General features: G+C 37.0%; 1 protein-coding gene across 5 annotated transcripts in view; it reads right to left on the bottom strand.

Annotated features, from left to right (window-relative positions):
* pcdh19 (protocadherin 19) overlaps positions 1–27,276 on the bottom strand; it is a 181,466-nt gene that overhangs the window by 65,168 nt on the left and 89,022 nt on the right. For all 5 annotated transcript variants that reach the window (XM_062040090.1, XM_062040091.1, XM_062040088.1 and 2 more), the window contains 2 exons: positions 27,100–27,158; positions 15,992–16,164 (listed from right to left, as the gene is read on the bottom strand). In XM_062040090.1, coding sequence (XP_061896074.1) covers positions 15,992–16,164; positions 27,100–27,158 — 232 coding nt within the window. The remainder of the gene's footprint in view (positions 1–15,991; positions 16,165–27,099; positions 27,159–27,276) is intronic.

Below are 27,276 nucleotides of genomic sequence, written 5' to 3'. Positions count from 1 at the left end.
GAGCATTGCAACTGCAAACTCGCTACTCAAGGATTTGAGTGACGAGAGTCTACTGTTTTTGGGAATCTGTTAAAAAAATATTTGTGCGTGTGCTGCTTTGTTGCAGATGGTTTTTAATGTGTCCTCTATAACAGTGTTTTTCAACTTTTTTTGAGACAAGGCACATTTTTTTTCATTAAAAAATCCAGAGGCACAGCACCAGCAGAAAACGTTTAAAAAATGAAACTCGTCGTGCCTTATTTTGAGTTTGTTGGTGTTGGTGTTTTTGTCTTGCGCTGTTATTTTGGTGGCCCTTCCTGTTTTGTTGGCAGTTTCGTTGTTGCTATCCTTCTTTGTGTGGATATTGTACTTTGTGGACGCCGTAAGTTTTTGCTGTCGTCCAGCATTTTGTTTCTGTTTACTTTGTAGCCAGTTCAGTTTTACTTTCGTTTTGCATAGCCATTGCCTTTTCCTTTCTCTTTTGTTCATTTTTGGTTTAAGCATTACATACCTTTGTACCTGCACGCTGCCTCCCGCTGTGGTCTGCATATTGGGATCACAACAAACCATCCTCGTCTCACCCGACACATTCCGACTTTTACAAAGCAATTAACTACCTGCTGCCACCTACTGACATGAAGTATTATGTGGTTACCCTGCCGAGTTTTACACAGCACAGACACTAAGCAACGGCACATCATTTGCAGATTATAATTGATTTGCAAAAAATATTTTTTTGGACCAATTAGGTGAAGTTGCATAATTTCCCACGGCACACCAGACAATATCTCACGGCCGCGGCACAGTGGTTGAAAAACACTGCTCTATAAGACAGGAGTATTCTGTTTTTAAGAAGCTGCTTCAAAAACACTAATCTGAGATATTTTAACAGTACCACCCCTGCTGTTTTTGCGGACCAGTTGCATTAACAATGATCAAAGATCCTCTAAATTGACAGGAGCTCTCATCTGTTTTCAAAAATCTCCACTTAAGATGCTATGACGAGAAAGATCTGCTGTTTTTAAGAATCTTCTGCAAAAACACTGGTTAAAGATTTTTTTTTTGTCAGAACCACCATGCGGTTTTTAGGGACCGATCGTTAAAAACGCCTTAGTAAAAGATCCTCTAAGTCAGTGGTTCTCAACCTTTTTTCAGTGATGTACCCCCTGTGAATTTTTTTTAAATTCAAGTACCCCCTAATCAGAGCAAAGCATTTTTGGTTGAAAAAAAGAGATAAAGAAGTAAAATACAGCACTATGCCATCAGTTTCTGATTTATTAAATTGTATAACAGTGCAAAATATTGCTCATTTGTATTGGTCTTTCTTGAACTATTTGGAAAAAAAGATATAAAAATAACTAAAAACTTGTTGAAAAATAAACAAATGATTCAATTATAAATAAAGATTTCTACACATAGAAGTAATCATCAACTCAAAGTGCCCTATTTGGGGATTGTAATAGAGATCCATCTGGATTCATGAACTTAATTCTAAACATTTCTTCACAAAAAAATAAATCTTTAACATCAATATTTATGGAACATGTCCACAAAAAATCTAGCTGTCAACACTGAATATTGCATTGTTGCATTTCTTTTCACAGGTCTTTTTGACAGACATTTTAGCGAGTGTCAAACCATCATGGCACGGGGGAAACTCTGGCTTTATGGTAATGAATGGAATAGCCTACTTGATTTGATGTTCAGTTTATGAACTTACATTCATATTTTGTTGAAGTATTATTCAATAAATATATTTATAAAGGATTTTTGAATTGTTGCTATTTTTAGAATATTTTAAAAAAATCTCACGTACCCCTTGGCATACCTTCAAGTACCCCCGGGGGTACGCGTACCCCCATTTGAGAACCACTGCTCTAAGTGACAGGAACATTGCAACCGCAAAATCTCTACTTAAGAGTCTGCTGTTTTGGGGAATCTGCTGCAAAATATTTGTGCTGTTGTTTTTTTTGTGTGTGTGTGTCTTCCTAGCAGGCACAAGACATTGAAACAACGTTGAGAACTTGTTGAATCCTGACGTTGAGCAATTCAAACATAACGTTGAAACAACATGCTTTTTGACGTAATTTTAATCAATGTTGGCTTCTGACGTTAATTAGACCTTTTGACATTTGGTCATTTCCCAACCAACAACGTGGATGCAACGTTAGACACCAACTTTGTCTCAATTTACAAATGCAACTATTTTGCAACGTTGTTTTAAAGGACATGCACGTATAATCAACGTTGTATCAATGTCTTGTGCCTGCTGGGCTTGTACTTCCACCGGTTATTAATACAAGTGGATCACACGTCTCTGTCACCCCTTCCTCTTCCCTCCGCTCCTCCTCGCACCTCGCCGCCCTGTTCGTCCCTGGCAGCCATTTTGCTTCGCCCCCATTGGATTGGGCAAATCAAAATGGCTGATCCCTGTGTGGAGTTGGAATGCAAAAATATTGTCACCACATTTTGTTTGCGACGCTTGATTCCATTCCCTATTTTCTTCAACGGGAAGAAGAAAAATCACTTTTACCTGTCAGATTGTTTTCCTCTCTCTATATAGATATATTTTTTGATTTCCCTCGCTAAGACTGCTTACTAGACTGAGCTCATCTCTCCATTTCTGCCTCCTCCTGCTGCCCCCGTCTGCCTCCTCGTACTCTGACACCTGTCAGCGTTTTCGTTAGGAGATCACACAAGTGCAAACTAGAAATGTTCCCGTGTGGAATTTAGGGCGCGTTTGCAGCAGAAACGTGCCAGGATGTGCTTTTAAATATCGACATGGAAGAAAGGAAGTGTGTGACTGGCGCAAAGTTTAAGGCAGGGCGAGGACGGAATCAATTAGGAGCAGCGAGACCCAGCGGATGCTGCTGATGGAAGATGGGAATATGGAGGAATCCGAGGCCCCGCGGAGAGGATTCCATTCCTGGGCTCGGGCTTCAGGCACACATCCGCAGGGAGGCAGCGCATAGATGAGAGAGATCCTCCAGAGGTGGAAGATGTCAGAAATAAAAGAGGCCTGTTCTCTGCTCTGCTAATTGAACGGTCTCACTTTTCTCCTTGGTGTGTTAAAAAGCCACAAGGACTGATATTTTTTACTTAATTTTTTTTGCGGTTCAAATTGAGTTGACGACAAAATTTAAACTTTACTTTATTTCTCAAAACATGTACAAAACCCAAAACCAGCGAGGTTGGCACGTTGTGTAAATGGTAAATAAAAACAGAATACAATGATTTGCAAATCCTTTTCAACCTATATTCAATTGAATAGACTGCAAAGACAAGATACTTAACGTTCAAACTGGAAAACGTAGTTATTTTTTGCAAATAATATCGCATTTGATGCCTGCAACATATTTAAAAAAAGCTGGCACAAGTGGCAAAAAAGACTGAGAAAGTCAAGGAATGCTCATCAAACACTTTTTTGAACATCCCACAGGTAAACAGGCTAATTGGGAACAGGTAGGTGCCAACATATGTTGCCATCCAAGCAATGTTATCATGGACGCCCCTGCTTATTTCAGCAAGACAATGCCAATCCATGTGTTACAACAGCGTGGCTTCATAGTAAAAAAGTGCGGGTACTAGACTGGCCTGCCTGTAGTCCAGACCTGTCTCCCATTGAAAATTTGTGGTGCAATATAAAGCCTAAAATACCACAACAGAGACCCTGGACTGTTGAACAACTTAAGCTGTACATCAAGCAAGAAAGGGAAATAATTCCACCTGAAAAGCTTCAAAAATTGTTCTTCTCAGTTTTCAAATGTTTACTGAGTGTTGTTAAAAGGAAAGGTCATGTAACACAGTTGTAAAAATGCCCCTGTGCCAACTTTTTTGCAATGTGTTGCCGCCATTAAATTCTAAGGTAATGATTATTTGCACAAAAAAAAAATAGTTTCTCAGTTGGAACATTAAGCATCTTGTCTTTGCAGTCTATTTGATTGAATATAAGTTGAAAAGGATTTGCAAATCATTGTGATCTGTTTTTATTTACAACTTACACAATGTGCCAACTTCACTGGTTTTGGGTTTCGTATTTTTTAAATGTATATTTAATCATATATAATCATTTATTAAATAAACTGACTGCACTGTAATATGCATACAGTATTTTGCGGACTATATAGCACAAGCCGCACCCAGATAATTTTAGGAGAATTTTTTTTTTTTCCATATTAGCCGAACTAAACTATATATACATTGTGATTTTAGTTATTTAAACACTGTAAATATTTATTTACATGCCTTTGTTTCCAAAACGGTGTCTGTAACACTGCAGTAAAAGCAAAACAGGAGTCATCGTCATCCAGCTTCCAGCTGTGGAAGCTAGCTCTCCAGTCAGCTAAACAGACTCCATAACTCCATGGTGACGTCTTGTTGAATTTACTGAGGACATTGCGAAAATGAAACAATACAAAAAGAATGTCATTGTAAGTTAATAATGCTAAGACGGACACTCCAAGTGTTAGTATATTGGGTAATGCTAACGACGCTGGCGTCATTACATTACGATAGCACTAAAAAAATATGCATGGAAACACTCCTACAGACATCACACAAGGGACACTTTAGTAAGTAAGAATTGTTTCAGTTATATTGTCAAACTTACAAACGTTGCTGGAAGTGATTAATGAAGAATCTGTACGAGTAGAAACGCTATGCATGGCTGGAAGACAAACACGGCACTGCCCGTAAATGGAAGGACACCTGCAGGGAGCGAACTCGTCCATAAGATTGTGCGGAAACACTTTTTGACTTGTAATTGTTTTTTTGTTATTTTTTGTTATTTTTATTTTTTTATATAATTTAGACTCTTTCGATTATGGCAGTTGTTGTAGAAAAATCCATAAATTTGCACCGTCTTATAAACCGCAGGGTTCAGAGTTTAAGAAAAAAGTAGCGGCTTGTAGTCCAGAATTTACAATAATTGTTTTATTAATATAATTTAAAGTACATACTGGGGCTGCGGCTTTCGATTATTTCAGTGATCGATTAATAAAAACAAAAAAACACACTTGTTGCCTCAAAGTGTATTTTAAGGGAAAATGGTTGAAATAAACAAACATTTCTATTTGATATACATGTTTTTACACTTTTAACTGGTGTGCATTTATAAAGCAAGAAAGTGTTTACAAATCTCCACAATAGATTACAGCAGATGCCACCGCTCTCATGTGTGCTCTATTGTAGATTTAATGCATTTTATTCTTTACACTGATTAATCGAAGCAACAGAATATACATTGAAGCTCTTTTCTAGTCGACTTAACCGATTAATTGTTGCAGCCCTATCATATACCAAATATCAATATTTAACTTCCTTATATTGTTTTTTACTATTCATATTTTTCTTAGCAGCAGTAGTAGTATTTTCTATTTTTGCATTAGAGTATACATGTTGTATGGATTACAAATGATTTACTGCAATTATATCTAATTCTTATAATTTTAACTTAATTTATTCATCATACAATATTTCCATATTACACATTAAATGATTAATCGAAGAAACAGAACATAAATTGAAGCTCTTTTCTTTTTCGATTTGAGAGATTAATCGTTGCAGCCCTATCATAAACCAAATATTTATATATTTAATGTCCTTGTTTTATTTTTACTATTATTTTTTTAGTGGTATTTTCTATTTTTGCATTATATCAATAAAATACATGTATGTATTACAAATGACGTACTGAAGGGGATAAGCGGTAGAAAATGGATGGATGGAAATTTTATGTAATTCTTATAATGATGCATTTTTGTCAGGTAGTTAACTGATCTTCACAATATTTGTATTGTCAGTTTATTTTTTTGCTATTTATTCATCATACAATATTTCATTATAGATTCTGTACTTGTCAATCTATTTTCCTTTTTCGTGTATCTATTATTTTATCACTCATAATTGACGTGATTATTACACATTCCTGGTCTTTTCTTTTCCCTACTAGAATAGACACCATCAGTAATTGCTGTCGTGTTGAATAAGCTCTGCTTCTGCCTCCTCCTTTTCAGACATAAAAATGTGTTCATGGTCACACTTAAAGGCTCGGCGCCCCTAAAGAAGCTCACGCGGTGGCTCAAGTCAAGCAAATCCCTCCAATTTTACCTCCCATAATAAAGATAAAGAAGACTTTATTTAATACCTCCTTTAGAGCCGTATCATTTTTACATGTTAAAGATTACTTCAGAGATTTTCGAAGAGATTTTGTGTAATTTCTTCCTTAATCTAATCCGCCGAGAGGAAGGATATCTGAGGTCAGGTTTCATGGGGCCTAAGGCGGCAAACATGGCCGCCGTAGCGCTACTTGAACATACGTTTGCTCCTCTGTTCCTTACGGCCTTGTGTTTATTTCAGAGACTTTGGCCATTGGAATTGGACAGACGGACATACTGAGACGCCAAAGATGCATCCCCCAGCGTGCGGGTCCAGATCAGTAAGATACTATGTTTGTACTTACACTTGAAATCACTGTGTTTTATTGTTTTAATAAGTTGCTTTAGCTCATTTTAGCGGTTTTAGTGCCTCGCAACTGTCAGTCCTTTTTGGTGCAACACGCGGGCTTGTCGACAGATCGCATGTTTGCGACTTACTCAGGTACAACATTTTGGGCTGCCAACAATTATGGGTATAGGAACCAAAATACATTTTTTTGCAATTAGATTTTTTAAAACCCCAAATTGAAATTATTCTATGTGTTTATTAGTGCTAAACAACACAAGGTAGCACATTTGCGAACAGACTTACAATTCTGTCATTTCTGTGGCCGAGTTGACAACGAAGAAAATAACACGCATTTTAAAACCTTTTTTTCCTATTCATAATTGCTGCATAGTATATTTATGTACAAAGGACCATGGATGCCAATCAAAACATGGTAGCACATGCTAGCTATTCACACGGAAAGTTTTTTCAATTCCGTTTTCTTCCCCAAATGTTATTCAACATAACACATTGTAATAATTGATAATCCTGATTTATTTTTAATTATCTTGATGTATTTTGAGTACATTATTTTTAATCCCTGCAGTATGATGCATATTATATTGTATTTGTGGTGTGTGTGCATGCATTGCGCAACAAAGAACCAGAACGGTTTAGAAACTCTTTGTAAACCAGATGTATACCGGAAATTCTGGACTATAAACTGTTTTTTTCCTACGCTTTGGAACCTGCGGCTTATAAAACGGAGCGGCTAATTTATGGATTTTTCTTCGCTGACAGTAATTATTAAAAAAATAAATAAATAAAAGCAAACACACCGACAGGGTGTTTGTGCTATGGCGCCCTCTTTTGGACAAATTCGCTCACTGCTGGTGCTGCAAGGTCCTTCCATTTATCGGTAGTGCTGTTTTTTGTTTTTTTTCAACCGGAGTTCTGTTTAGTATTCCAACTGTCCATAGCGTTCTTACTCATATGAATTATTCATCATTCCAAGCAACGTTTTTAAGTTTTACAATATAACTAAAACAATTATTTCTTACTAAACCGTCCCGTGTGCGATGCCTTGAGTGTTTTCATGCAAATTTGTACGCGCTATCATAATGTAATAAAGTTAGTGTTGTTAACATTAGCTAATATGCTAACACGTTTACTAGTGTCTGTTATTACCTTACAATGCCATTCTTTTTGTATTGTTTGTTTCACAAATTCCTCAGTAAATTCACCAACACGTCACAGTGGAGTTATTGAGTCTGTTTAACTGATTGGAGAGCTAGCTTCCGCAGCTAGTGGGTCCATGACGATGACTTCTGTTTTCTGTTGTGTTACAGACACCGTTTGTAAACAATTAAGGTATGTAAACAGACATTTACAGAATATTTCTGTGTATATAACTCATTTCACAACGTATATATCTGCGGCTTATCGTCTGGCGAGGCTAATATATGGAAAAATATTGTTCAAAAATGTAGTGGGTGCTGCTTATATCCCGGTGCGCTCTATAGTCTGGAAAATTCTGTATTTTTTTTCAAACTTTTTTGCGAACAAAATATGTACATATACAATATTGTGTCGGATTGCACCCCTTAGTCTTTTCAGGATTTATTCATGCTAAACAGAACCAACTAGCACAATTGAAAAATTATGTATACATTTGATAATTTCACTATTTTATTTTTAGTGATGATTAAAAATTATTTAAAATGTTTGTTTACATTTTTGCTTAGAAACAAATGAAACATTTCATAAAACAAACTACCAAACTTTGGGAGTACAGTTTAGGAACTCTTCCTAAACCTTATGCACAGAAAATATACATGGAGTATTTTGTAGGATTTCAAACCTTTACTTTAGTTCCCTTTTCATTGACAGTCTGAATATGGACATGGATCTAAGTGAAAACTGCAACAAAGGTTCGCAACAATAAATTGCTACAGTGTGAGGAAAAAGGGGGAACGTCCATTGTGATGGCGAGCAGGGGGGTTTAGTGAGCACAAAGGGATTCCTGCTGCATGTTTTACGGGAGGTAACACTTGTTGGGCAAACAGCGCCTTTCCATGGTAAACATTTGCTCCTTCCTGCTCCCCTTTGTTGTTGGCTCTTATGAACACCGGAAAACAACAATAATAAAAAAGGACAAGCTGCTATTGGTGCCTTGAGCCAACATATCAGTTTTAGAACTTAAACCGAGGTCTTGTTCCCAAACTCTGAAATGTTAGCGCTGTGCAGACATTGTCTTTGCTATTTGAACAGCAGGATTTGAACATACTAAAGCGGGGGGTGTATATTGTAGCGTCCCGGAAGAGTTAGTGCTGCGAGGGATTCTGGGTATTTGTTCTGTTGTGTTTATGTTGTGTTACGGTGCGGATGTTCTCCCGAAATGTGTTTGTCATTCTTGTTTGGTGTGGGTTCACAGTGTGACGCATATTTGTAACAGTGTTAAAGTTGTTTATACGGTCACCCTCAGTGTGACCTGCATGGCTGTTGACCAAGTATGCTTTGCATTCCCCTGTGTGTGTGAAAAGCCGTAGATATTATGTGATTGGGCCGGCACGCAAAGGCAGTGCCTTTAAGGCACGCCCCCAATATTGTTGCCTGGGTGGAAATCGGGAGAAATTCGGGAGAATGGTTGCCCCGGGAGATTTTCGGGAGGGGCACTGAAATTCGGGAGTCTCCCGGGAAAATAGGGAGGGTTGGCAAGTAATGCTGGGAGACGCAACTGCTCTGTACTTCTCCCTACGTCCGTGTACCACTCCGTACAGCGGCGTTTTAAAAAGTCATCAATTTTACTTTTTGAAACCGATACCGATAATTTCCGATACTACATTTTAAAGCATTTATCGGCCGATAATATCGGCAGTCCGATATTATCGGACATCTCTAGTGAATATCTTGATAAATGTGCAGATATTGTCGAAATGTAGGTCCACTGTTGGAGTAACTAAGTCACATGATGTAACCCTGTACCCTCCACAATAAATCACTTACAAAATCGCTTACAATAAAGAAAAAAGTACTTCCACGTGGAAATAAGGCCGTTTCTGACCCGCCCATAGCTAGATGAGCCTGCGCCTGCATACGCCCTCCATTTGACATCGGACAAAAAAAGCAGGCTTTGCTACATGTCTTAAAATAGAAATATGCAGCTCATTTATTTTTTCAGTGAATAGGCCAACCAAACCTATGGTTTAATTACTTTGAATTATTTTTCCTTATCAAAACAACATAGCACATGCTGGCGATTAAGGCAAGTATTTTTAAAATTAAATACATCATAGTATATTGTATCATATTTAATTAAATAATGAAATTACATTCTATTTTTCTTATTTCTTTCATTTTATTTAATGTTTAATGCCTGAAAAAAATATTTTACACACGTTTTATTTAAATATATTTATTTTATAGATTTTTTTTTTTTTACAATTTTATGATTTCTTATTTTGCTACACACTTTGCAACATCTGAAAAATGTCCCTCACTCATTTAGGGGTTTTTTTCAGTTCATATGCTAACCTAGTATGATGCTGCTGTTAAACTGTCATCCTCTGTTAGCATTAGTTTTGATAGCATTTGTGTTCACTCTTTATTTTTGCGTTGTTTTATGTGACATATGGACTCTTTTACTCTAGACAAGTGCAGATAAGTTGGTGTGTGTGTAAAAAGTGGATAAAGTACACTATGGCGCTTGTTGGCGCTACAAACTCATTAGCATTGACGCTACAGACGCACACAAAATGGCGTGTTCCACTTTTAAGCGATCTCAATGCTAGATTTTAGCCAACACATTTCCACTACACTGTTGTGGGACCCTTTGAGCAAATAATGAAGTATGGGACCTTTTTAAAAGAAGGGACGAGCCTGGCACTCGCTCCCATTGCAGTACATCATCACTAATTGCCTCCATTAACGAGACAACATCAGCAGATCATCTGCAATGACAGCGAATGAAGAGTCAGCACATTTATTTACCTTTCAGTGTTGATTAGCGCGTGCGATGCTGCTAGAGCGAGATGATCCAGAGAGGAAGCGAGGAAGTGGAGCCAAGTCGTAACAAAAGACGGGCGAGCGGCCAGAGGAGGCAGTGAAGTCCATTTGCATGGCTGTCATTAAGTGTGTAGTAATCTTATTATTCCTCACTTACAACAACACCTTTTGCCAAACTGCTCGCAGCTACAGCATCAGTTTAACAAAGGATTATTGTTTCTTCACAGAACACTTTTCTTCTGTCTTGCGCTGTAAAAATGATCTGTCAGTTTCGCGCCTGTACCGACAGTATTTATTCTCATTCCACCTTGCCATTGTTTGTCATATATCCTGCACATATTTTCTTTCATTACGTAACTACACAGGAAATGACCAGACAATCAGTAATTGCAGACACATGGAAAAGGGATAGATTTAAACAATTTCTGCTTCTTCCTACTCCTTTTTGGACTTGTTGAATTTATACACTGTCCTTAAAATGTTATGTATGAAAAATGTATATTGTATTAAGTGCAAAGAATTACAGAGTTTATAAAAACGATAGAACAGATGCTAGCAATTATTAAAAATTAAAAAAATATTTTTTATGCAATTGTTTTGTCCTATAAATTATTTAATATATTTTTAACTGAAAAATCAGGTTAATGATTGTAGGCCTTGTGGTTAGAGGGTCAGCCCTGAGATCGGTAGGTCGTGAGTTCAAACCCCGGCCGAGTCATACCAAAGACTATAAAAATGGGACTCATTACCTCCCTGTTTGGCCCTCAGCATCAAGGGTTGGAATTGGGGGTTAAATCACCGAAATGATTCCCGAGCGCGGCCACCGCTGCTGCTCACTGCTCCCCTCACCTCCCAGTGGGTGGAACAAGGGGATGGGTCAAATGCAGAGAGTAATTTCACCACACCTAGTGTGTGCGTGACTATCAGTGGTACTTTTTAATCCCAAAATATTTGATTGTAATATCTATCCATCCATCCATCTTCTTCCGCTTATCCGAGGTCGGGTCGCGGGGGCAGCAGCCTAAGCAGGGAAGCCCAGACTTTCCTCTCCCCAGCCACTTCATCCAGCTCTTCCCGGGGGATCCCGAGGCGTTCCCAGGCCAGCTGGGAGACATAGTTTTCCCAACGTGTCCTGGGTCTTCCCTGTGGCCTCCTACCGGTCGGACGTGCCCTAAACACCTCCCTAGGGAGGCGTTCGGGTGGCATCCTGACCAGATGCCCGAACCACCTCATCTGGCTCCTCTCGATGTGGAGGAGCAGCGGCTTTACTTTGATCTCCTATCTAATGAAATATTAATTAGATATTTTTTTAAATAATTTGTCATTTTATTTTATTAGACAACTTTTAACTCTTGAATAATATAATTTACACTATGTATTTTATTTTACTACATTTAATTTAATTTTGTTTTTTAATTTGTTTTATTTGATTTGATTTTACTACACTTTTTAACCATTGAAAAATGTCCTTCCCACTCAAAATAAAGTATTTTATTATAATTTATAACAATTCATTTTTATTTGTTTAATTAATTTATTATTAATCCCCGAAAAATTTCCATCACACTATAAAATGTTTTTACTTAAATTTATTTCATTTATAATGATACAACTTTCTATATTTAAAATTGTTATCGCTGAATGTTTAATCCCTCAAGTGTCCTTTGCACGCAATATATTGCATTTTAATAAATGTATTATTTATAATTGTACTTTTACTACACAATTTTTAACTCCTGGAAATGTTATTTTCACTCAAAGTACAGTATTTCATTGTAATATTAAATTAATAATACCGTATTTCCTTGTTTTGGCGCAGGGAATATAGTATTCGCACGTCTAGAATTACTGCCGGGTCAAACTCGTTTCTCAAAATAATTAACGCATGCTTGGCCTTATCGCCGGTTTATTATTGAAGCTGGATCAAATTCGTTTCGCAAAATATTAATTTTATTATCGCATGTCTATAATTTTCGCCGGGTCAAACTCGTTTCGCAAAATATTTAGCATATGGCTAGAACTTCCACCGGGTCAAATTCGTTACGTCACGAGTGACGCATCTGTCCTCCTTTTCAAAATGGAGGAAGCTGATTTCAGTAGTTTACTATCGCACAAAGGAAAAAAGATAAAGAGCTTTTCAGTAGGATTTAAGGTTCAAGCTATTGAATACCGGTACAGTATGCTAAAGAGAACAGTAAGCAGCTATGTTTTATTAATATACCGTAGCTGCGTGTGTGAAATACTGTATAAGTCATTAAATCACTCCCGCCTCCTGGTGGTAGAGGGCGCTGCCGCGCTAGTGATCCTTCTTGCGACTTCCTGTACTGCAGAAGAAGTGAACACACGCAGCAAGAGATTTATTTTTTCCCTCTGCCTGAACTTCTAACTTGGAGGATCACATACAGGTATCTAAAATAAAACAGTTTTCTAAACTGGACTTTCAATCGAAGCAGGAGGTAATAATTAAAGGAATATCTCCATCGAAACAGAGACTTTTAAAACTGAAGAAAGAAAATAAGGAAGACTTCTATAAACAAGTTATCGATGCTTTTGGTCAGAAGGAGCTGCAAATGGACTCCATTTATAAGTACAGGTAAGACCATAATAACGTTTTTGTTAATTAAATGTGCTTTTCATGATGGTATGCTTACATCACACTCAAAGCGCACGCCTAAATTTTATGGATTCCTTTTGGTAAACGCCGGAGTGAGAAGAGGTTTTAAAATAATTACCGCATGCACGGCCATCCCGCCGGTTTCCGGTAAACGCAGGTGTGACAGGAGGTTTTAAATTAATTAACGCCCCTGCGGCTATTCAAGGAAATACGGTAATCGTTTCATTAATCAATGTGTAATCCCTGATGAATTTCCTTCACACATTAGATTTTTTGTTCAAATATATTTCATTTAATACAATTTTTTAGGTTTTTATGATTTTATTGTCCAATGTTTAATCCTTGAAGTGTGCTTCGTGCACAATATTTTATTTTAATTAATTAAATATTTATAATTTTATTTTTACTACACAATTTTTAGCCTCAAAGTGCAGCATTTTATTGTAATATATTAGAATTTATAATCACATTTTATTTATTTCATTAATCTATTTGAAATCCTGGATATTTGTTTTAATTTAAATATTTCAATAAACAACAACATTTTTTAATTTTTCATATGATTTTATTGCCAATGTTTAATCCCCAAAAAGTGTCCTTTTTTATTTTAATAAATGTATTATGTAATGTATTTCATTTATAATAATCACATTATTTTTTTAAATATTTGTTTTACTTGAAATATTTCATTTAATAACACATTTTTCAGTTTTTCATGTTTTTATCGCCTGTTTAATCCCCGAAAAGGGTCCTTATCACGCAATATTTTTTTTAATTTACTGATATATATTTTTTTATATTCATAATTTAATTTTTAAAACACAATTTTAAGTGGAATTGTAATTTCCACTTAATGTGCAGTATTTTTTTGTACTATATTTTATATTAATCCAATTGTTTTTAACTTATTTAATTACTATATATTTAAATCCTTGATACATATCCTTCACACACGATCTAGTTTTTTTTAATAAATGTAATTTAATAATAATACAATTGTGTATTTTTTATTTGATTTTATTAGCACAGTGTTTAATCCCTGATGAGTCATTTCCACTCTGCCGTGTTTCGGGTCATTTTTTAGAAATTTCGACAACAGCGGGCACGTATGCTCCACTGATCCGGCGCACCTGTTGGTGTTTTCCTGCGAGCCCTAAATAGCTCCCAGGTGCACGGCAACATCTGCAGACATCTTCATCCTCCTCAGCGTGACTGGCAGCAGTTAAGCATGAACACGACTCCTGCCAGACGACGGGATGTCTTTTTAAATGCTCCGGTCAGACATGAAACATCAACGTTGGCTAAATGATCCATCTGAATAATGGATCACGGTGGACGCATGTAGAAGTCCACCTTTTGTGAGCCTAATTGCTGCCATGTCTGCTCTCTGTGATGCAGCGGGCCTTCAAGTGCAAACACAGCGGCTGTCAATCAATGACGTTGCCTGAGGTTGCATCAGAAGGGACCCTGAAGGCCCGCTTGGCAACAGGACTATTGTCAAAAGTTGTGAACGGTTCCAAAATAATGGACCAACTTCAGAAACCTTGGGAAGATTCCAGTTTAAAACGTGCATCCCCTGAGTCCTACTTTGACGGACAGAACACATCTGAAATTTCAAGCAACAATCAAGCGTGATCAATACATTAGGAAGGGAAATAGTCTGTCATTGCCATGGCAACATGGGCTGACCTCATTTGGGGCTCTGCGGTTTTAGTGACCACGTTCTCGGTTATGTCAATCACATGAAATGATTTTTTTCCTCAAACATGGGCAACTGGCAATGGAGGAATTGTCAAACACTCATGCATTTACATTACTGTTATATTTATGACTGTGGGGACATTTCCAGAGACAAAAAAAAAAGTAATTAAAAATGAGGCACCTGTAACTGCTGCCCCTGGTATCATATATCCAACCCTTTTAAATCAATGAATGAATTAAGGAATATACATTTAATAAATGATTAAATATAATAAACGTTAGATATGAAATATTACAAATATATATTTTTTAGTAATTCACCTAAAAATCATTCTATATACGGGAAAAGAAAAACTTAAAGATTGAAATATGAGCTGTTAAAATAATTTTTAATGAATTTGACCGTTTTCACCAAAAATGTTCATAATTTTTCAATAAATAAAAGAAATAAAAATAAAACGGACCACTCCTGGTTATTTTTTTTAAATTATCGAGCATTTCTTTCAGAATTATTTTAAAAAAATATAAAAAATAACAAACAAAAAAAATGGTTAAACAGAATTTTTTTTAAATAATTTTTTCTTTTAATTTCAAAAATGTTTTTTATTTTTTTACAAATTCCCCCGAAATTTTTGAAACACGGTAAAAAAATTAAAAAGGTGTTTAACAGGGACAGTGTACATTAACATTCTTCTATCTGTATTCGCCAAACGGCTTTTAAAAATACGACCTCCTAGAATTATTTTGTGAATTTTAAGACAATATGGGAAGAAAAACAAATAGCAACATTTAACGTTTTCCTCACATTTTCATCATTTTTAAATAGTCTTACATTTCTACTGTCAACAGTTAAGAGTCTCAAAAGTAGCGTGTCTCAAGGCCAAACTTCCTGAAGCTGTTCTTTGAACAAGTGGTCAAAACATCGCGACAAAACGCAACTATATAACCGGAAATTAACACCATCGAAACGTTGATGCGTATTGCATTTGCTGTTACCATGGCAACCAAGAAACACGTCAATTAGACCTGTGTATTCTTGCAATTGCCATTGAATTTGCGACCAGAATGCCAGCCAACGAGTGGCGGTGGGAAGAAAACATGTCCTCCATTGTTGTGTACTTCCATCTATTATTTTTGAAGTGACTAGCGCTGAGATGTGTCGCTACTCGTGTAGCGACCGACATTCCTCCTACACGCTCACGCTGGTAACATGAGAAGAAGATGCTTTTTCCTTTGTGTTGCTGCCGCACAATAACAGACGCGTCTTACCTTGGTCTGGCAGCTGGCAAACATTGGGGGGGACGGTCATGTTGAGCATGTCATTGACGGCCGTGTCAACGTAGTGTCCTCGATGGACGTCGTGCTCGCTGTCGGTCTGGTCGCTCTCCTCGTGCCCGCTGTCCTTCAGACTGTTCCCCTCCAGGTCCTTGAAGGTGGACGTGCTACACGGAGATGATGTTGATTAACTGTCACGTCACCTTCGCTCACATGTGTCCAGATTGGCGTGTGTGTTTGTGTTTGTGTGTGTGTGTGTCCTTCCCTCATGTCCTCCTGTTTTCACAAGGACATCCTCATTTATTCCCGACATATACCGTATTTTTTGGACTATAAGTCGCAGTTTTTTTCATAGTTTGGCCGGGGGTGCAACTTATACTCAGGAGCGACTTATGTGTGAAATGATTAACACATTACCGTAAAATATCAAATAATATTATTTAGCTCATTCACGTAAGAGACTAGACGTATAAGATTTCATGGGATTTAGCGATTAGGAGTGACAGATTGTTTGGTAAACGTATAGCATGTTCTATATGTTATAGTTATTTGAATGACTCTTACCATAATATGTTACGTTAACATACCAGGCACGTTCTCAGTTGGTTATTTATGCGTCATATAACGTACACTTATTCAGCCTGTTGTTCACTATTCTTTATTTATTTTAAATTGCCTTTCAAATGTCTATTTTTGGTGTTGGGTTTTATCAAGTACATTTCCCCCAAAAATGCGACTTATATATGTTTTTTCCCTTCTTTATTATGCATTTTCGTCGGGTGCAACTTATACTCCGGTGCGACTTATACTCCGAAAAATACGGTAACGATCTATTTGCTTTAGGGTGCGTTCACATGTGTCATGTTTGGTTCGGTTAAAAGGAACCTTTACTCTACGAGTGCGCTTTGTTCGGAAAAAGTGCTCAGGCAACCATCCCAAATCTGGTGTGCACCAAACTAGATAGATATGGATAGTTCGGTTCACGTGAAAGTGACTACGGGGCTCTCATAGTTTATATACAAGCAGTTTGTTTAAAGCAAAATGCAGGGAATATAATTGTGGTTTACACACTTGTGTGAATGTACAGTCGTTGTCAAAAGTTTACATACACTTGTAAAGAACATAATGTCATGGCTATCTTGAGTTTCCAATCATTTCTACAACTCTTATTTTTTTGTGATAGAGTGATTGGAGCACATACTTGTTTGTCACAAAAACATTCATGAAGTTTGGTTCTTTTATGAATTTATTATGAGTCTACTGAAAATGTGAGCAAATCTGCTGGGTCAAAAGTATACATACAGCAATGTTAATATTTGCTTACATGTCCCTTGGCAAGTTTCACTGCAATAAGGCACTTTTGGTAGCCATCTACAAGCTTTTGGTTGACTATTTGACCACTCCTCTTGACAAAAGTGGTGCAGTTCAGCTAAATTTGTTGTTTTTCTGACATGGACTTGTTTCTTCAGCATTGTCCACACGTTTAAGTCAGGACTTTAGGAAGGCCATTCTAAAACCTCAATTCTAGCCTGATTTAGCCATTCCTTTACCACTTTTGACGTGTGTTTGGGGTCATTGTCCTGTTGGAACACCCAACTGCGCCCAAGACCCAACCTCCGGGCGGATGATTTTAGGTTGTCCTGAAGAATTTGGAGGTAATCCTCCTTTTTCACTGTCCCATTTAAAGCACCAGTTCCATTGGCAGCAAAACAGGCCCAGAGCATAATACTACCACCACCATGTTTGACGGTAGGTATGGTGTTCCTGGGATTAAAGGCCTCACCTTTTCTCCTCCAAACATATTGCTGGGTATTGTGGCCAAACAGCTCAATTTTTGTTTCACCTGACCACATAACTTTTCTCCAGAAGGTCTTATCTTTGTCCATGTGATGTCAGATGAAACAAAAATGTAGCTGTTTGGCCACAATACCCAGCAATATGTTTGGAGGAGAAAAGGTGATGCCTTTAATGCCAGGAACACCACTCCTACCGTCAAGCATGGTGGTGGTAGTATTATGCTCTGGGCCTGTTTTGCTGCCAATGGAACTGGTGCCTTACATAGAGTAAATGGGACGATGAAAAAGGAGGATTACCTCCAAATTCTTCAGGACAACCTAAAATCGTCAGCCCGGAGGTTGGGTCTTGGGCGCAGTTGGGTGTTCCAACAGGACAATGACCCCATGTGATGTCAGATTACACGACTGTATATATATACAACTTGTATTTTAGGATGCATTTTAAATTTCAATTCCCAGTGAACTATGTAGAATATCACAGTATTGTATCGTGACCCATTTTGTACCATGAAGCCCTGTTTGACAAAAATACCACCAGATTTGGTCTGGGCCACAGCCTCAACAAATCTTAAAAACACATTTCGACATAATCTTGATCAAATAATTTTGGAAATCTTGGGGGAGGCGAGGGTGACTTGAGTCAGCGTGGCAGCTATACGACCTGACATTTTGGATGTATGTGCTGCCTTCAAGGGCATCTTCAATAAACCGGAATCCTTCACTCATTTCAATCAGACAAATACTGCAGTAATCAGGAATTCCGGGAAGGAAGATGTATGTAGGAAAAGCTGGAGGCATGCAATGTGAGCATCTGCCTTGTGTGGGATTGTGGGTGGGGTGGGAAGATCACACAGTCAATAAAGACAATCAACAGCTGCACAGTAACAGTGTGATTTCCCCTCGTTTGAGTGCCATCCCACTGGAACAAATTCCAATTTATAAACAACACTAAATAGGAGGCGAGTAAATCAACATGTGTTCTGGCAGGAAGAGTGTCATCCAGCGAGAAGTGTGCTCAGATGGAATGCAGGTAAAAAAGCGAAGGGCGTTCCAAGGTAGCCGCATTGCCCAACGCTGGCCAAACATTTCCCATTGTGGTTGGGGGGGGGGGTTGCGACTGCCGACCCTGTGATGTTATCACCGTAATTGCACCTGTCCCAGGCCAGGCGGGTATGGGAGGTGGGGCGGCTCAATGAGTCCTGAGGGGGTTTTCTTTGTGGCCGGTCGCTCCGGGCCGGCACTTCAAGGCTCTTTGTTTACGTTAATGCAGGAAATCTTCGGAGAGGAAATTGTCGTAATGGCTAGGGGAGGCGGAGAGGGTCGGACGAAACAAAAGAAAGCGTTTATTGTAGCAAAGGCTGCAGGTACAAAAGGACAATTGTGGATTTAAATGTTGAAAAAAAGGGAAAAAGCCACAGCTTGAGGGAAGTATTTTGGAACTGCATTCCCACAAAGATACCCAAATTTAAAATGTCCACATGTGGTGCATTCAAGTGCCTTAAAAAGAAACAGGAAACGCATCGCTTACACGTTTCGATTGCTTCATTCCTTGATATGAACATATACAAGTTATGTTTGGATGATAAATGTCTTATAGGTACGCTTAAAACAGTGGTGTCCAAACTACAGTCCGCCGCCGTGTTCGATTTGGTCCGTGAGGGAGAATTTTAAGTCGGTTTTAACATTGCTGCTTTGTCACCATCTTGTGGACAACATAAGTCATTTCGGTCTATGACCACTTGTAATACTTTGAATGAAACCAAGCGCAGCATTACTTACATGCCCCAATGCAAACAACCTTCCCTAGTCAGGTGGGGGAAAAAATCCCAACAGACACGGTGACACCTAACAGTTTGTGGATATTATTAAAAAAAACGTACACACATCATAAAAAAATATATATAATTACACCCATTTAAATTCTTTACAAAGCATAATGGGAAAATGCAAAACACTCTCCACACTTATGCATGTTTGATGCACTTTAGCTGCTTGATATTTCTGATTTATTACAAAACTTTAAGAAGGCTGTCACGGAAGTGAACAAGGTGGGAGTCAAACTTTCACATACTTTTAATATCCAATTATATTAATTATATATCCATTGTGTGTGTGTGTGTGTGTACACAGAATGTGTATATATGTGCATACAGAATGTGTATGTGTACAGAATGTGTATATATAAATGTTTGTGTGTGTGTGTGTATATTTGTGTTATATGTTTATGTATACGTGTGAGTGTGTGTATATATTTGTGTTATATGTTTATGTATACGTGTGAGTGTGTGTATATATTTGTGTTATATGTGTATGTATATATGTGTGTGTATATGTATATGTGAAACTTTACGCAGTCGGCTCTCAAACAATTTTTTTTAGCCCAAATTTTGGACACACCTGGCTTGAAACCCTGCTTTTTTGGGGGGGATTCCAGGTCCATGTGTTGGCAAACAGGAAAAGTGATGATAGCCATAGAACAGGTAATGTTTATTGTATTGCAGCATAGGAAAGGGTCTGACTTGTCAGCACTATGAGCAATACATTATTACTATCCATCCGGTTTTGTTTGTCAGTAAGATAGCTAGTTGGTACATTTAAAAACATAACTTAAAAAGTTATGCTCAGATTTGCATTCAGCTTTTGGCATAAGAAACACGTGATTTAATTTTTAAGGGGGATGCGGATTCTTTAAATTACATTAACTTATGTTTGTTATGAGGCTGAACATTTCTTTGTGTGTATGCTCGCAGCCAAGACAAGAGGGTTCACTCTGTTTCTTTCATTCCGCTATAGAACAAAGCGTAAACCCTCTTGCAGCCTCTTTGGAAGCGACAGACAAACAAAACAAGCATGACATGTCAAATGATTCTATTATTTTATTAATTACCTGCGCCAGGCGGTTTTGTATTTGCTGATTTGTCTGGTTTGTTTGTCGGCACCTACGGCAACACATTTTTTAACATGTAAAGCGACTTTGGGTACTTAGAAAAGCGCTATATAAATCCCAGGTATTATTATTATTATTTGCTTAAATCGTGTTTTCTCTGGATTCCAAGCACTATGCTGTCATCTTGAGGAAAAACTTAATTTACATAACTCAAAAAGTAAAACCTTTTATTAATTTTGGGGTCAATCTGGATCACCATTTGGATTTAGGATTTTTTTATATTGGCCTGATGGAGGTCTGCGATCACGGAGTGCTTTTATAATTTTTACTATTACATCTAGTGTGTGTGTGACAATCATTGGTACTTTAATATTTAATCTTTAACAAGCTATGCTAATACAAATATTAATTTCTATAAAACACCACTAGGGGATGCTGCAAACATGTCGGAGTAATTTTTCGTTCATTTTATTGTAAACATGACGGATATGAACGAGAAAATCTTACTTAAAAAATGGACTGTATAGCATGTGTTCTTCACCTTTTTGACCTCTGGGCCCAATGTTTTCACTACAAAGGGCCCCGGAGACTGCTCAAATATGAACTCTTACTAAGTAATCTTGATTTTAATCGTATTTAATAATTATATCTAACATTCTTACAGTTTACAACCTTGTCAAATGATATGAAACCGGGTGTTGGATGCAAATTATATTTGTTTAACACATAAACATTATGTTTAGGTCAGGCTGATTAGAAAAATAAATACTAGCAAAATATACTGCATACAAAAGGACTCATTAGTAACTGATTTTTTTTATTTTTTTTTACATTTATGTTGTACTTAAATAACCAAAAATATTTGTTTAACTAAATTTAATAAAATTAAAGTGCAAATGAAAATACAGCTGCACCACTTTAGTCATAATTGCACTAGAGCGGGGATGTTCAAAGTGCGGCCCGAGGGCCATTTGCGGCCCGCGGCTGATTATTTTGCGGCCCTCGCCACATTTTAAAAATACTACTACTAAAAAAAAAACATGAAAAATAAATAAAAGAGCAAACAGGTGTAATGAGAAAATGTTGCAGATTTGACTCTAATAGAATAAAGTAAACTGTAAAAATATATATATATTTAAATTAAATTAATGGTGGTATGAATTATTGGCCTATTAAAGGCTCTGATTACTTCACATGAAATATTCCGCTTTGAAATATTTTTTTGGGGAAAATATTACCTATTGCCATATAAATAAAACAAGGTTTTCTTGGACAAAAAGGGCATAAAACATAAGAAAACAAAGAATTATGAAAACGTATAAATGACAGATGGATCCGAAGTTGAACTAGGGATTTAAATGTTGAAAGTAAAAATAATATACAGTGGGGCAAAAAAGTATTTAGTCAGCCACCCATTGACAATCAATGGGTGGCTGACTAAATACTTTTTTGCCCCACTGTATATATTTTTTTAAAACTTTTATGAGTGGGACCCTTTATAAAATGCTGCTAAAAAACATAAAAATGAAATTCAAGAGCAAACAGGTGTAATGAGAAAATGTTGCAGATTTTACTATAATAAAATAAAGTAAACCGTAAATAAATAATATTTAAATTAAATTAATGTTGGTATGAATTATTGGCCTGTTAAAGGCTCCAACTACCGTACTTCACGTGAAATATTCCACTTGGAAATATTTTATCTTTTTTTTAACACTTTTATGGGTGGGGCCTTTTTGGATACCCAATACCTTTTTTTTTTTTTTTTTTTTTTTTTTTTTTCAAACTGTTATTGCTCAGAAAACAATAATGAACTAACAGCTATGTTGTCATGAATTGTTGACCTATCTAAGGCTAGAATTACTTAACATCTAATATTCTAAACATTTGGGGGCGAGGGCAAGGGGGAATTTTTCATTAAAAAAAACATGTTTTTTTTTTTTTTACAAAAAGGCATAAAAGATAATAATGTTTTGACTTTATAATATGTCAACGGATAGACCTGAAATTTATCTATAGATATTTAGGTGTGGAAAGTAAAAAAAACTATGAATATAAAACTTTTTTTTAACACTAATGACTGGGACCTTTAACACTCACCAAAATTGAGGGGAGTGCTCTTGGGAAAAATATATAATGTATTGGTTTTTTAAATCAAAAATATCAAAATGGCCCCCGAATGCTTTCATTTTTCATTATGCGGCCCTCAATGGAAAAAGTTTGGACACCCCTGCACTAGAGAAACTGCTCTATGACTTAAGCGCCAGACTTTTGTTTGTTTGAGACAGTCGAGTATAAAGAGAGTATGGCCAACTAAACAGGCGTCATGTCTGCTACCAAGGATGCATGCAATTGCTGTCGTTTTGACGTCAGTTTTTCTGACGAAATAAACCAAAGTAATACGTCTTTATATCGTTCTAAACATACTCAAGCTCACAAACCTACAATAAAACATGCTTTTATTTCGTGAAAGTAGAAGTGTGCGGCCGTATTTGACGCACTGTTGCTACATTCACTTGTTTAAATGTAACATAGATATTGGGTTTCACTATGTAAAGTGCTTTGAGTCAGTAGAGAAAAGCGCTCTATAAATATAATTCACTTCACTACATTCTTGCCGTGTTTCATGACTAGCAGGCACTCTAACACGCACCCGACGGCACAACAAATGTAAAAAAAATACACAGAACAACCAAAAAAGTAACTTATTACCCTAATTTTGCCAAAATCCTCATTCGCTTTGGCGCAATAATTACGGAGAAATTGTGACTTTTGTGTATTAATCTATCTGATCTTTCTTTTTTGCAATATGCTAAGGGAATAAGTGTAATTTTGTACTAGTTTCCGCATATTTCTGCACAACTCAGATATGGTAACACTGTCGAGCAGTAGAGAATACGGAGTGACATTTGGTCCAGAACATCCATCCATCCATTTTTTACCGCTTGTCCCTTGTTGGGGTCGCGGGGGGCGCTGGAGCCTATCTCAGCTGCATCCGGAACATATTTTGCTTTATTCATTATTGACATCTTTACATTACGTTGTACATGTTTTGAGATTACCAGTTAATTTTATCTACGACACCCAACATTTGGTTTCTTTTACTCTTTCAATGTCCTTCTCTTTGTTTGACTATCTCTTCTATTCCTACCAAATTGCATTATTTTAGTTTTACTAAGATTCCAGGAAAGTCTGTTTTTGTCCAACCATCTATTAAATGTATACATTTATTCTGTTATTTGTATGAACTTCTGTGTGTTCTCTCCTGAACACAACGCAAACGTTGTCGTGTGTTTACCTGGCACTTTTTCGGGTTGTTAGGGAAATTGATGTAAAAACTTCCCACAATTCTCAGGGGCATTGTTACACGTTGAAAAACTAACGAGGAAGCTCCGCAAACATAGCATCAGCTCAAAGTTGGTAGCAGACATGGCGTCCTGTAGTCACGTGAGTGCCTTTTGACCAATCATTAGGAAGATTGCCTGAAACCATCCTCTTTATACACAACTCTAGTTCGAGTTTGTCATGACTGCCACAAATGTACTACAACTGAGTACCGCTGCGGCCCAATAATGGGCCCTGGCCCTATGGTTAAGAAACACGGCTGTATTGCTTATATTCCGACACGTGACTTCTTCCCGGAAGTGAAAACCAGTAGTGGTCGATCAAGCTAAAATGGCTGTTATACAGCAAACAGTGTGTGAACTGAGTACACAAGGGGCCTAAATCTTCCTGGAAAAAGCAGATACGAGCAAAAAATCCAACTATGTAATAGAATAGATCACTAAACTTTATCAAAAAAAGATTTATCGAGTGAAATAAAAATTATGTCGGTCGCAATCCCAGACATATCAAACTATTGTGGTCATTCTACATGACAAAACTGATAGAAACTTGGAAAAGCATGGAGGTCCACAACTTCTTTGTGTGTGGTTGGGTCAAGGACATTGGTATCAAGACTGTCCCGGATAAATATCGTTTTTGCTCGGGTAAGGTTGCCTTTAATGATTTAACTTGGCGTCTACTGCCATGTTTGTTGCTGTTGTATGCACCGTTTACGAGTAGCGTGTTTTTCAAAATATAACTATAGATTTCAATATTGTGTATGTGCTGAAAGATTAATTTATGATTGTTGTCTTTATCAAAATATAACTATAAATGTCAACATTGTGTAAGTGCTGGAAGATTAATTTATGATGGTTGTCTTTTTCAAAATATAACTATAAATGTCAATATTGTGTATGTGCTGAAAGATTCATTTGATTGTTGTCTTTAGTGAAAACTTAACTTTTAGGTTTTGATCACATTTTTTTTCTTTTATTTAGACTCGCCGAGTTGGTGATTTTCGAAACACTCGTAGCAAACATGTGTTTAAGAAATACAAATAATATCAAGATAATACTTAAATGGCAAATAAAAGAAGCATTACAAGTATTTCAAACAATCCTTTAAAGAAGCGATCATTCCACACTCATGCATTTTTCGACTCTGCTCCCTTGGCCTGGATTGTGAGCTGCTTTTGTCTTTTTTCAAATAAACGTGCACTCTTCCGCCCTTTTTAATTACCTCTCGAGGAACTCTGAAGAAACGTTTATCCTTTTTGCGATTTGAACGATTTGTAGAGCCGAAAACAACACAAACCTGCTCAGTGGCCTTGTGGTTAGAGCAGGGGTGTTCAAACTTTTTCCACTTAGGGCCGCAAACGGAAAAATTAAAGCATGTGGGGCCCATTTTGATATTTTTCATTTTCAAACCATAACAAAATATATGGATTTTTTGTATTTATTTACCTTTAGGGGTACCGGGGACCATAAAGGGTCTCAGTTATTAAAATGTTAAAAATAAGTCTAATTTGTATTATTATTTTTTATTTAATGCTTACAGTAAATCTCTATATCAACTTTAAAAAAAAAAAGGTTTCATGGCTTTTCTGTCAAAAACAACTTTGTTTTTTATAGTAAAACTGAAATATGCAGTATTTAGTAATAAGAGCCCTAAAATATAAATAATGCAGGACACCATTGATTTAAATTATTAAATATTTTTGAGTCATCACAGTGAAAAGATAAATAAAATACCACTAAATATATTTGGGATCCAAAAGGTGCCCCACTCATAAAGTGATACATTTTTATTATTTTTTTTTTACTTTCATCACTTAAGTTACGAGATCAACTTCAGATATATCTGTCGATTTTACGTTTGAACTATTATTTTGTTTGTTTTATGCTCTTTTGTCAAAGAAAACTTTGTTTTTATATGGCAACTACACAATATGTGCAATATTTACCACATAAAACATTTTAAAGTGAAAAATTTGAACTAATTGGAGCTTTGAAAATAATTAATTAAAACATGGATTTTTTGTCATTATTTTTTTTTTTTGAGCATTGGCAAAAAAAGAAAGAAAGAAAGACAAAAGAAAAAAAAACAGCCTGCATGGCAGCTTTTGTGTCAACATTGCAACTTTTTCTCGTTAGATTTCACCTCATTCCACTTTTTTTAATGTTCATTTTTATTTTTTGCAATAGCATTTCCAGAATGTGTGGCGGGCCGGTAAACAATTAGCTGCGGGCCGCAAATGGCCCCCGGGCCGCACTTTGGAGTCTCCGCCCTGAGATCGGTAGGTCGTGAGTTCAAACCCCGGCCGAGTCATACCAAAGACTATAAAAATGGGACCCATTACCTCCCTGCTTGGCACTCAGCATCAAGGGTTGGAATTGGGGTTTAAATCACCAAAATGATTCCTGAGCGCGGCCACCGCTGCTGCTCACTACTCCCCTCGCCTCCCAGGGGGTGGAACAAGGGGATGGGTCAAATGCAGAGGGTTATTTCACCACACATTGTGTGTGTGTGTGTGTGTGTGTGTGTGTGTGTGTGTGTGTGTGTGTGTGTGTGTGTGTGTGTGTGTGTGTGTGTGACTATCAGTGGTACTTGAACTTTAACAAGCATAGGGCATGTTCTCCTTCCAGAGAGGCGCTTAGTACCCGTTGAGAACAGATCTAGCTTGACCATCGCGCGTATTTAATGGGTGAGCCGGCGGTGACGTCATTTTGAATCCAAGACAATATTTGTTTTAGACTATATAACAATTTTGTTGGGGCGCCTGTGAGTAAAAATGTCTTTCTGTTGCCTTAAATAAATCAGATTTGCATCATATGTTTTAGCATGAAATTACAGGATTTAATCAGATTCCCCAGTTGTATCTAATCTATATACTAATCTACATTTTTTTGTTTTCCCGCTGAATAAACTCAAGCACCCTTTTTTCGTGTGTGTATTATCTTCCAATCCCTGCTATCCTAACGCCCTGCAAAGACTTACAAAGCGCTGCAAGGACTTCCCGCGCTCTCATTAGATAAAACCGTTTAGCGATAACCACGGCAACCGATGTGCGCCAAATAAAACAGAAAACGTACCTTTTAATGAGGTGGGCTCTGCTGTTCACGTAACTGGAGTCAATTGAATAATTCTCCGTCTGTAACGCAGAACACAGGAGGGCAGGGGGAGGGGAACAGAGAAAGAGAGAGACAATTAATAGTGGAAGAAGAAACTCAGATAATGTTAGCAGTAATTGGCTTTCAGGAGGAATGTTA

Source organism: Entelurus aequoreus, linkage group LG28 (genome assembly GCF_033978785.1).
Source record: "Entelurus aequoreus isolate RoL-2023_Sb linkage group LG28, RoL_Eaeq_v1.1, whole genome shotgun sequence".
Classification (NCBI taxonomy): Eukaryota; Metazoa; Chordata; class Actinopteri; order Syngnathiformes; family Syngnathidae; genus Entelurus; species Entelurus aequoreus.
This window is presented reverse-complemented; position numbering and strand designations above follow the sequence as displayed.